Raw genomic sequence first — 12,090 nt, 5'->3', positions numbered from 1 at the left:
GGCAGCGGCGGGCGCGAGGTTCCCCCGGCTCCTCGGCCCTTTAGCAGCACAAAGGTAGGCTGAGGACCGTGCTACCTAGGACCGACCTTCCGTGCACCTTCCCTTACAGCCTGTATCCTATCCCTTCTCGAGAGCCTTTAGAGATGCCACACATTTCCAAATGTACCGAAGTGCTTTGCTCCCACCCGCCCTTTGATAGTAATTCATGGTTTTGTAGCTCTTTAAGACAGCTGTATGGTACAGCACTTAACCTGGATTCCTTCCCCACCACTTACTAGCTGAGTGAACGTGGCCACTCCTGGTGTCAGTTTCTCGGGTATACAACAGGGATACTGGGTATATACTTCATAAGATGACATACAAAACCGTTGCAGAGGACTTGGCACCTGGTGCACAAATTAAGCTAATGTTCTTATTTACACTACTGAGCGTTTTATATAACTTAGCACCCCACTCTCCACTACATTAGCTTCCCCTACCTCTGTTTTTTACCAGGGTATCTATCACGCTGTACTTCCCTAATCATATTTACCTCCTTTACCAAGATAATAGCTACGGAAATAGAAAATTGTAAACCTTAAATATGTTGAGTAAGCTACAGTTAAAAATGTAATTGAAGCCTTGGCAATATAGCAAAACCCTGTCTCTACAAAACAAAACACACACACACACACAAAAACTAGCGTAGCGTGTTGGTATTCCCCTGCAGTCCCAGCTACTTGGGAGTCTGAGGTGGGAAGATTGCTTGAGCCCAGGAGTTCCAGGTTACAGTGAGCTATGATCCCACCACTGCACTCCAGCCTGGGCGACAGAGCAAGACCAATCTCTTAAAAAATAATAATAATAGTTGAAAACATAGGCTCCAGGTCACAGTAATATTTCACTAGAAATCTGGAGAGGAAGAATAAATTTTACTCAAGTACTTCTGAGAATGAGAACACACTCTGTTGTGTGGTTAAGGGAAAAGGCTGGGGAATAACAAACCAGTTACCATTAAGGCACTAAGATAAAGATAATTGTCCAGATTGTTATGGACTGAATGCTTGTGTCCCCTCCCAAATTCATATGTTGAAGCCCTAACCTCAAATGTGATGGTATTTGGAGATGAAGACTTTGGGAGGTGATTAGGATTAGTTGAGGTCTTAAGAGCCAGGCCCTGGTCTGGTAGAATTAGTGCCAGTATAAAAGCTCTCTCCTCCCTGCAGCCCTCCTTCCCCAAGAACTCCCACCTTGCTGGCACTCTGATATCAGAATTCCAGTCCCCAGAACTGTAAGAAAATAAATTTCCGTTGCTTAAGTACCCAGTTTATGGTATTTCGTTACCACAGCCCAAGCCAAGACAAAGGTGATGTGAAGGTCCTCTTTTTATGCTAGATAAATTCTTATTCTGTACCACGAAATGAATTCCTGGCTAGTTCACTGAGAATGGCAAGAACCCCTCCTGCTTCCAACTACTCTTCTGGTATTCTCCTTTTTAATTCTAAGAGATTTATCATCTATGGGATGTACCTTTAGCCTCCAGCTATGCTTGTTTTACATGTTTGTTGTGGGAAACTGAATTTGTCAGACTTTGTGGTGGGAAATTGAGTTTACTCATCTAAATTGTAATGTACACACCTATATATACCGGTGTGTACATTATAATAGGATAATCTTACCCAAGACCTCACTAACTTTATTTTCTAACTTCAGTATATAAGTGGCTTCACTTTTACATATTATCTAAGACTCCCTACAGGTCTGTTTGAGGAAACTGGTGATTTTGAAAATACATTTCAGGCCAGGCACAGTGGCTCACGCCTGTAATCCTAGCACTCTGGGAGGCCGAGGCAGGTGGATCGCTCGAGGTCAGGAGTTCCAGACCAGCCTGAGTGAGACCCCATCTCTACTAAAAATAGAAATAAAAATTATCTGGACAACTAAAAATATGTATAGAAAAAATTAGCCGGGCATGGTGGCGTATGCCTGTAGTCCCAGCTACTCGGGAGGCTGAGGCAGTAGGATCGCTTAAGCCCAGGAGTTTGAGGTTGCTGTGAGCTAGGCTGACGCCACGGCACTCACTCTAGCCCGGGCAACAGAGCAAAACTCTGTCTCGGAAAAAAAAAAAAAGAAAATTCATTTCTGAAACACAACATGTTTCTTTGACATAGAAAACATTTTTGAACACTTATATGTGCCAGGTGCTAGCATGAATCATTTCATTTTTGCAGCAACCCTATTATTATTCCAATTTTACAGATGAGAAACCTAAGGCTCAAAGATGTTGAATGACATGCCCAGTGATACAGTGATAGCTGTCAGTAGAGCTGAGATCCAAGCAGCCTGACGTAGAGTCTTCACTCAAGCATTATTCTATCCTGAACCGCCTCACCAAATGCAGACATGATGTATGTATATAAGGGGTTGTCACCGCTGACTTCATTCTCATGAGATGGAACTATAAAATAATGACACAAGATATCCCACTACACACACCTAGAATTTATACAACAACCAAATGGGGAATATAAAACAGACCAGAAAGGCAGTGCCCAAGATCTAGTCCATCTTGTTCCTGCCATTCAGACTTTTGGAGTTTTCTTTGGGAAATGCTTTCAAAACCAATTCAGGTAGGACACATGGATTGAGCACCTGCTATGTTCCAGATGCCTTACATTTATTATCAAATTTAATCCTGTCAACCCAATGATGTATTTTTATCCTGTTATAGATGAGAAAATTTGAGTAGCAGAGAGAAGTAATTTTCCTAAGATATTACAGCTGTTAAATGGTGGAGCCAGTGACAGTTGATATTGGGTTGGCCTGATCCAACAGCAATACTACTGCATGGCAGTCACTGCTACTTGTCCCTCAAAATCCATTGTCTTTTCTTCCTTTGGCAACAGATCCTCTGAGTTTTATCTGGCCACATGGCTAAACACTACATTTTCCAGCCTGTCTTGCAGCAGCTAGGTGTGGCCATATAACTAAATTGTGACCAAAGCTGAAATGATATATGCAATTCCCAGGTCATACCCTTAAAAAAAAAAACAAACGGTTTTGCCCCACTTCCTCTTTTCTTCTTACTGGCTGGAATGAAGGTATCATGCTGGAGCTGAAGCAACCATTTAAGACCATGAGACAGAAATCTCATGTTGAGAATGGCAGAGCGGGCCAGGTGTGGTGGCTCACGCCTATAATCCTAGCATGCTGGGAGGCCGAGGCGGGAGGATCGCTTGAGGTCAGGAGTTCGAGACCAGCCTGAGCAAGAGTGAGACCCCGTCTCTACTAAAAATCAAAAGAAATTATATGGACAACTAAAAATATATATAGAAAAAATTAGCCAGGTATGGTGGCGCTTGCCTGTAGTCCCAGCTACTCTGGAGGCTTGAGGCAGGAGGATTGCTTGAGTCCCGGAGTTTGAGGTTGCTGTGAGCTAGGCACTCTAGCCCAGGCAACAGAGTGAGACTCTGTCTCAAAAAAAAAAAAGAATGGCAGAGCATCCTGTCTGGTCCCCAAGCTCCATGGAGCCACCATATTAGCCCTGGGCTGCTTAAATGAGAATGAAATTTTTGTTTAAAAGCATTGTTATATGGGCCTTTGTTATGGCTGGTGAACCCATGTCCTACCTAATCAAGACATCTTGAACACCTTTACAAGATAGCTCTGTTTAGATAAGGAAGATTAACAGCTGTGTCCCAAGTACTTGCCATGCCTAGCATATAGTGGGTCCTCTACAAATATTTTGATGAATCCTCAAAATCTCCCAGTTGACAGTACAATAGAAGCCCTTGAAGAGTGGTAGAATATACCACCTCAAAATATGCCTCTTTGCCATAAGGATGCCTTTTAGCTAAAGGCACTTGGAAAACAGTAGGTACAAGAAGGGCACTCTAACCTCCCCTTTTCTTCCTGAAAGCAGGAAGTAAAACTCCCACGTGAAAGATGCCCTCCTTATACCAGGAGGAATGAAGCATTCTTATCACCAGAGACAGGGGGTTGAGGCTGAGAGAATTCTGTACAAACAGACCTTGTTAAAATAACTCTTATCTTCCTTTAGCCTCCCAATATATTTTAGTTGCTTTTCCACAGTTGCTTCTCTTTGTTGAAACTAGTATAAAACATACAGGTTTTGCCACTTCTTTGGCTCTTTATTTCCTTATGAGGACTCCCATGTATATCAAGTAAATCTATACACTTTTCTCCTGTTAATCTGTTTTACATCAACTTAATTCTCAAGTCCAGCCACAGGTCCTAAGAGGGTAAGGTTCTGCCTCTCCTATACCCTCTTATCTGACATTATCAGAGTAGATTATTTTATTTTCAACTTAATACATTCATTTTCCATCTGTCAAAATGGGACCAGGGTCTTTTCTTTGAGAATGGGGCCACTGACTGGAGTTTTCCATCTTTCTTACATAAACCTCACCAGTTATGTATCACCTGCAATTTCCAGTTTGCTTCCTTAAGGTAAAACAATTAATGCCATGTTTGAAGCAACCTGTGTGCAGAATTTATTTAGATTTTTATGATTTTCTCTGAATTTGTAATAATCTCCTTGCTCACATCTAATTCCACAGCAGCCTTTTTCCCTTTTCACCACTTCTATTCAACATAGTACACAGCAGCTTTTAAAAGTGACTCATGGCCGGGTGCGGTGGCTCACACCTGTAATCCTAGCACTCTGGGAGGCCGAGGCTGGAGGATAGCTCGAGGTCAGGAGTTCGAGACCAGCCTGAGCAAGAGTGAGACCCCCCATCTCTACTAAAAAATAGAAAGAAATCATCTGGCCAACTAAAAATATATAGAGAAAAAATTAGCTGGGCATGGTGGCGCATGCCTGTAGTCCCAGCTACTCGGGAGGCTGAAGCAGTAGGATCACTTAAGCCCAGGAGTTTGAGGTTGCTGTGAGCTAGGCTGACGCCACGGCACTCACTCTAGCCGGGCAACAGAGCAAGACTCTGTCTCAAAAATAAAAAATAAAAAAAAAAGTGACTCATGTTAGTCAAATCTTCTAAAGATCCAACTTAGTTTTCATAGAAATGACACTTGTTTTCACTTAGTTCATCAACATATATAATATTTAATTAAATTACAAATTACAATAACACACACAACTGGCATAAACACACTTCACAACTAACTCTGGGTAAGCATGGCTTAGCTGTGGGAGTGGAAGTGCACAGCATTCTAGAAGATGCTTACTGCCTGGGTTTGAATCCCAATTCTCCACATACTAGTTGTGTAACCTGGGAATTCAAACTACTTAAGCTTTGTGCTCTATTTTCCTCATCTGTGAAAGGGGATAATATTAATAATAGTACCTCATAAACTCACAAGGATTAAAGGAGAAAACACTTGTGAAGCACTTAGAATAGTGTGGAGCATGTGCTAAGTGCTCAATAAATGTTACATAATATCAGTGTTGCTGGGCTGTGAGCAGCAGCTGTCCTACAGGCTGTAGGCAAGAGCCTGTGCCCAGCATCCCGTATCTTTCCTGGAGGAAGTGGGTGCCTCGATTGAGTAAGATGTATCTTCTGTAGTATTATTACTATATCATATGGAAAAATGGAGGACTGAGAGTCAGTGACTCCAAAGCCACTTGACCAAGAAGTCATAGTTTTTAGAACTGCAAGGGCTTTAGCAATCATGAGGTTTGGATCCAGGAAAAAAGTGAAATTCACCGTCCATTTTGCCTTTTTTTTTTTTAATACCTATTAAGTCCAAAAATCCCAGTGAGGAGCAAACAGAACCTCTCAGAGGTGAGACTGCAAAGCCCTTGACCAGCCTCCTCAGGAAACCACTGGCTGACTATGTTGTGTTCCCTGTCCATACAGGGTTGGACAACTGGGAAAAGGCTCAGTCCCTGAAACCCCTAGAGTGTGTGTATTGGGGCAGGTTCCACAGAGGTGAGGGCTATGGCCAGCAGGGGGGAGGTCACATGACTGTGCAGAAGCTAGATTCTGTGGGTTTCCTCTGGGGGCTCCTGCTGAGGGTTTCCCTGTGCCATTTGGGTGACCTGAAGGAGGCAAGGAGGGGGGCTTGCCAGTGAGGGTGACTGGGGAAAGAGCAGGAGGCAGCCTGCCCTGGCTCTGGCTTCCCCATGCCCTCTCTAGCCTTTACCTCTGCTGGTGAGCTCCAGAGCAGGAGGCAGTAGGCTTAAGTTTCATGTCCCTCCATTTTGCAGGACTGTCCTTTTTCCTGAGGCCTACCGTCAGGCCATGCAGGAGGCAGGGGATACCCCCAGCCTCCAAATCGGGGTGAGGGTTGTTCAGATTGCTAAAGAGCAAAGACAAAGAGACTCAGGGCCCTATGTCCCAAGCTCCAGATCACAGCTTCCTCTAACAGTGGTCATGTTCCATTAAAATCATCCCCAGCCACATCTTCTACTTTCTTTGCCATTCTCCAAAGCCTCCCTCCCTCCGTCCCTCCCCCAAGGACCCACCTATTGGCTTGGGAGCCATTGGGTACCAGGATGCTAGGGTACTCCACTCTGGGACAGCCTGGACCTCCAAATGGAAGATGGGCCATGGGTCCTGGACCTGGACAGAAAGAGACAGACACATTCACCACAGGCCTTTCTGTACCAAGAACCATCACAGTGGAAAAGAGAAAGCTCTGGGAGAAGAATATGGGGCGTAGGGGGCTGTTTGGGATGCACTGGTCACTGTACACAGAGGGTGTGTAAAGAACTGTTCCTTTACAAGACAGGTGCTTGGTAAACATGGGCCAACTAGAAGCTAGATGGTGGGAATGATTCACTGTGCCTGGAAGGAAACACACTGAAAAAAAGATATCAGTATATTCAAGTCAGCTCAACAAGTAGCAGGGAGCTCTCCTCCCACAGTTGCAAGCCTTTTGGGGGAAAGCTACTAATGAACAGCGAGCTGGGGCCAGGAAACGAGCTGAGGCACGGCAGAAGGCAAGCGGTGGGTGAGCGAGTGAGCCCCAGAAGCCCCTCCTGCACCCACAGCCACTCCCCATCGCTCGCATCACCGTCGGAGCCCCCACCCCACCCCGCCCTCCATCAGATCAGTGGCAGCATCAGATCCTCATAGGAGCCCAAACCCCACTGCAAACGGTGCATGCGAGGGATCCAGGTTGTGCTCTGATGAGAATCCAACGCCTGATGATCTGAGGCAGAGCCCAGACGGCAACACCCCCCCCCATTCCCCCAGTCCGCGGAAAAACTGCCTTCCACGGAACCAGTAGCTGGTGTCAAAAAGGTTGGGGACCGCTGAGCTAGAGTAAGAAAAGCACCCAGCGTGATACTAGGCGTGTAGCAGGCTTTCAACAAACCTGGGCACTCTAAGATGCAAAGTTAAGAAAGCCATGAAAGCAGGAAGACGTGATTCTAGAAAAGGTTAGGGGGTGGGGGGAGAATGGGGTTATAGGGGCATGGGTGGTGAGGGAAGCAAGAGAGGTAGGTGGGGGACAGTGCCACACGGGCGGGGAGGAGAGGCACGGCCAGGGACAGCCTGCAGCAACTCACGGGGCATTCTCCCAGGCCCAGAAGTCTCGCGAACATTCGCCGACCCCTCCTCTTTTTTCTCTTGGTGGCTCGCCTCAAGCTCTTCGACTTCCCACCCACCGGAAGACCTGTGGGGGTAGGGAACGGGCGCGGCGGGCAGAGCAGCACCCAGCCCCTTCCTGCCCGGGTACCGGCGAAGTGTCGCCCCACCAAGCCTCCTCCCAACACCCTCCAGAGGCCACGCCCACCCTAAGCCCCGCCCCGTCCCCTCACCGGCGTGGTGCTTCTGCGGTGCTGCCTCGAACCCTGGCCGGGGTCCCCGCCGCGCGGCAGACCCTGCCTGGAGCCTGGGGCCTTCCTAGAGCCGAGGTCTGGGAATGAAGGGGGATAAAAAGAACGGATTTGAGAAAAACGGCCGTCCCAGCTGTGTGTGTGTGCAGGAGTGTATGTTCCCTCCATCTACCTGCAGGAAGACACGATGGCCCCAGAGAGACCTGAGGTGTGCCGCTTGTTTCTGAGAATAAAATTCCAGGGTGAGGCCCTTTGTTCTGTGAAGGTCCCCACTTAGTAACTCTCAAATTAGAGCTCAGGCTTGGGGACTATCAGACTAGGCCAGAACCTGACAACCATCCCATCCTGTCTGGAGCCTCACGGGGCCAAGTCACAGAGAGCTGGTAGCTGACCTTGGACGGGACCTGGATCTTCTGACCCCCACTCCAATCCTCTGCTTGTACCAAGCTAATTTAATTTTGCTTGCAGATTGTAAATATGGTGTCCTAGTCTTTAAAATAAGAGGGCATAAAACCTATTTAATACACATAGTAAGTATTATAATTTCAGTTCCTGGTGTGGAAAGAGGTTTTCTGAGTGTGTCTCAAAATGAGAGGGAGGAGGCCGTTGGAGGGACAAGGAACTATGAAGAGAGACATGGAGGTAGAGACAGGGTGAGGCAGAGCCAGGGAAGGAAGAACACGGTGGAGATCCACAGAGAAATGCCCCCCGGAGACCTGGAGATGGGAGAGAGACTTCGTTGGAGCACTATCCTCACTATGTGGCCACTTAGGGAACTGCAGCCAAGGACTTAAAACTTTCTACCTTCTCCCTCATAGCGTGTTTTTCTGTTTTGGGGTTTTTTTTAGACAGGGTCTCGCTCGGTCACCTAGGCTGGAGTGCAGCGGGCTGATCATAGGTCACTGTAACCTCGCACTCCTGGAGTCAAGGGATCTTCCAGCCTCAGCCTTCTGAGTAGCTAATACTACAGGTACACACCACCATGCCTAGTTAATTTATTATTATTATTATTATTATTTGTAGAGACAGGGTCTCACTATGTTGCCCAGGCTGGTCTCAAACTCCTGGACTTAGCGATCCTCCCACCTTGGCCTTCCAAAGTGCTGTGATTACAGGTGTGAGCCACCGCACCCGACCAGGGCTTAGGATTCTTTATTGCACCCCTTGGCCTTCACCCAATGGGCCTGTTACCACCTAGCCAAAGCCTTGAAACAGCCCTTTGTGTTGGAAATGTGCCAACCGGTCCACCCCCTGGAAAGTGATATCTATCCCATAGGCAGGCTCAGAGCAGATGAACACAGATGAGCAGTCAAGCACAGCATCTCTGAGAACATCGGCTCTGCTTACCACCAACCCCTTCCCTGGGTAACCTTTCTCCACCCCTCCCTCCTTGTCTCAGGTGTCATCTAACCAGGGTGTGAGCCTGGACGAGCCCCACCTGGCCCAAGTGGGTCCTCATGGCATCTGCCAGCTTGGCCACCAGCCGTTCTCGCACAGAATCTGGCTCCTTCTGGGGAGAGGGTGGATGATAGGGTAATGGGGGAGGCCTGGACTTTGTAGTCCTTTGGGGGTTGGGGAAGAAGGAAACAGGAAAGGGAGGAGGGAAGGGGGATTTGTCTCCCCCCTTTTCTATCCCATCCCCATGCTTTTCCCAGGGTCCTGCCACTATCTGCTCAGAATTGTGGACGGAGACTGACTCCTCCTCACGATAGTATCCCCAGGCCTAGCACACAGTATGTCCAATACATGTTTGATGGGTGAATGAGTGGCGGGGAGAAGACAAGGACTGAAGGCAGCAGTGTCTGCCCAAGAAGCCTTCCTGGTGGAGGGATAGCAGGGAAGAGGTGGATTCTGGGATGGGGGGGCGGGTCTCACCTGACACTGGGCCAGTGCTTCCTTATAGTACTTCAAGGCCTGGTCATACTGCCCCAGTCTGGCTGCAGCAGCCCCCAGCCCCTCACAGGCCTGCCATTGCCCCTTCATGTCCCCTGAGGAAGAGAGCCTGAAAGGTCCTCTCACAGCTCCCTACCCCACTGACCCACCCCTGCAGAGGTACTCCCCACCCTCAGTTCCCCCCATCTGCCTCCCCACCAGCCCCAAAGACCCTCAGCCTTCAGGCACCTCCCCCAAGTCACATGCTAATCCCCTCACCCTTACCAGTGTCCCGCGCAGCTTGCAGGGCATGCAGGTAGTTGTCTCTGGCAGCCTTGTGGTCCTCCAGCTGGCTCAATGCAAATGCCAGGCTGCCAAAGCTCCGGCCCTGCTCCCACCGCTGCCCCACGGAGCCTGATGACAGAGCCCACCCCATTCTAAGAAGGGACTCTGCTGGGGCATCACAACCCTGCCCCCCAGCAACCAAGGTAGGGTTCCTAGGAGTCCTGGTGCCCAGCCTCGACACACCTCCAGATGGACCACAGAGGCCTGAACTCTCAATACCCAGCCTGTCCTCATCCTGAGTATTGGCCTAAATGTGTCCACCTGACTGGTTTGAGTCAGGCAACAACCCTATGAGGTAGGCAAAGCAGGTGTCAATAGCCCCATTTACATGCATGCATGGAAACTGAAGTGATTCACTGAGTGTCACACAAACAGAGGAGGAACTGGGCTCTACTTCAGGCCTCCTCTCCTAGCCAGTACCCTCCCCCTGCCCATTGCTGCCTCCAACCCCCAGGCCTTAGCCTCTAAGCCCACAACCCTCCATCCTGTCTGGCTATCCCGTCTACTGTACTCCCAGCCCTCACTCCCCTGTTTCTGGGCTCCCAAGCCCCATAACTAGTCCTAGAGGTCCATCTACCCTTAAGCTTTGGGGCTTCTGCTGGAACCATCCTTAGTCCCTTGGTCCCAGTCCCATTCCCTGGCCCCTGGCACCCACCATGTAGGTCAGCAGCCTTCTGGTGAAACTCCCGAGCTTCCTGATAGTTGCCGAGCGCATTGTGGGCCATCCCGAGGTTTCTTAGCACTGTGGCTTGCTCTCCTAGCCCCTGACACAGGGGCAAGGCCTGCAGGAAGGCCTCCACGGCCAGTGGGAACAGCTGGAGCTGAGAGTAGCCCAGGCCTAGGTCATTATAGAGGTGCCCTAGAGGGCATAGCCAGGGTCACTGGTAGCCAGATCAGATGTAACTAAGGCTGTACTGGTGCAGCCCTTGTCCCACACCTCCAGGCTCCCCCCAGCCCTTAGAGTATTGCCCAGACTCTGTGTCTTCCCAGATCCCACACCTTCCCTGCATAAAGCCCTTACCCAGCAGTCCCTGCTCAGTGCTCCTCTCAGCAAGCCTACGGCTCTCCTCCAGCACCTGCACAACTTCACCTACCCCATGCCGCCCGCTCTTCAGCATACACCCCGCCGCAGCCCCCAATGCTAGGGCTGCAGCCCGGGGCTGCCTTGCTTGGGCATAGGCCCAGCTTGCTTCCTGCAGGCAGTGGGCTGCTAGCTCAGGCTGTCCCAGAGCCTGGTAGCAGGCTCCCATTTTTGCCTGGGCTTCCCCCTGGCCACCCTGTGGCTGGTAGTGGCTCAGGGCCCTGTGGTACCAGGCCAAAGCTTGAGGCAGGTCACCGAGGGCATGGTAGGCTAAAGCCACATTGAAACACTGGTCACCGTGACACCTGCCCTGTGCCTTTTCTTCAGGCTGGGCTCGCAGGAGCAGCTCAAGGCCTCTGGCTGGGTCCCCAGTCTCCACATAGGCAGCTCCTAGGTTGAAGGCACATGCCTGGAGCACAGGGCTGTCCGTGGTCTGCGGGGTCTTGGAGGCCAAAAGGAATGCCCTCTGGAAGCTGGTCAAGGCCTCATGGTTCCGGCCGGCCTGTAGGGCCCCATGGCCAGCCCTGGTGAGGGCTTGGATGCTGGCCTCTGGCTGCAGCCACTTTCTTTTCTTCTTTTTCTTCTTGGAGCTTGAGGGCTCAGGCTCAGGCTCCTGGGGGAAGATATCCTCAGGGTTGGGGGAAGACATAGGGCTGACAGCGAGGAACAGAGAGATCAGAAGTCAGCCTTGGCTTCCCCTAGAGCAGGATCCCTTTAGGGCAGTTCAGCTCTACGCTTGCCCTGGTGTGACCCTCAGGGTTTCCGGGATTTCTCTCTGACATCTCACTCTGCCTCTGCTTCATCTAACCCCATTGGGCACCGTATCAACTCTCACTCTGACATCCTAATTCTTAGTCCTCCTTCAAGACTCAAATCCAGTGACAGCTTCCTTCAGAAAGCCCCTTCTTCTCAAGCAGCAACCAGCTGGGTACTCTGTGGTCCCACAGCACCCTACGCCTGTCTTTTATATTTATCACGCTGGGTCAGAGCTGCTGACTTTCTTGTCTTTCTCCTCCAGTACATTTGGAGCAACCTGAAGGGCCTGGCACAT

General features: G+C 49.6%; 1 protein-coding gene across 1 annotated transcript; it reads right to left on the bottom strand.

Annotated features, from left to right (window-relative positions):
• Positions 1–5,336: 5,336 nt before the first annotated feature.
• On the bottom strand, positions 5,337–11,688 carry TTC24 (tetratricopeptide repeat domain 24). The gene is made up of 10 exons (XM_045545393.1): positions 10,980–11,688; positions 10,614–10,817; positions 9,899–10,027; positions 9,617–9,729; positions 9,153–9,251; positions 7,724–7,821; positions 7,472–7,578; positions 6,648–6,761; positions 6,425–6,521; positions 5,337–5,998 (listed from the first exon to the last, which is right to left on the bottom strand). The coding sequence occupies exons 1-10, from the start codon at positions 11,686–11,688 to the stop codon at positions 5,917–5,919; spliced, it is 1,752 nt and encodes a 583-aa protein (XP_045401349.1). The 3' UTR covers positions 5,337–5,916.
• Between the last annotated feature and the right edge of the window lie 402 nt (positions 11,689–12,090).

Source organism: Lemur catta, chromosome 3, assembly GCF_020740605.2.
Source record: "Lemur catta isolate mLemCat1 chromosome 3, mLemCat1.pri, whole genome shotgun sequence".
Taxonomy (NCBI): domain Eukaryota; kingdom Metazoa; phylum Chordata; class Mammalia; order Primates; family Lemuridae; genus Lemur; species Lemur catta.
Note: the sequence above shows the minus strand (reverse complement) of the source record. Positions and strands in the feature narration are given on the sequence as shown.

Excerpts from the sequence above, each read along its gene's own strand:
- TTC24 (XM_045545393.1), bottom strand. The coding sequence starts at position 11,688 with ATGTCTTCCCCCAACCCTGAGGATATCTTCCCCCAGGAGCCTGAGCCT. Across the intron at positions 10,818-10,979 it reads CACTGAGCAGGGACTGCTGG|GGCACCTCTATAATGACCTA; the intron begins GTAAGGGCTTTA and ends TATGCCCTCTAG. Across the intron at positions 5,999-6,424 it reads AATGGCTCCCAAGCCAATAG|GTCACCCAAATGGCACAGGG; the intron begins GTGGGTCCTTGG and ends TGCCTCCTTCAG.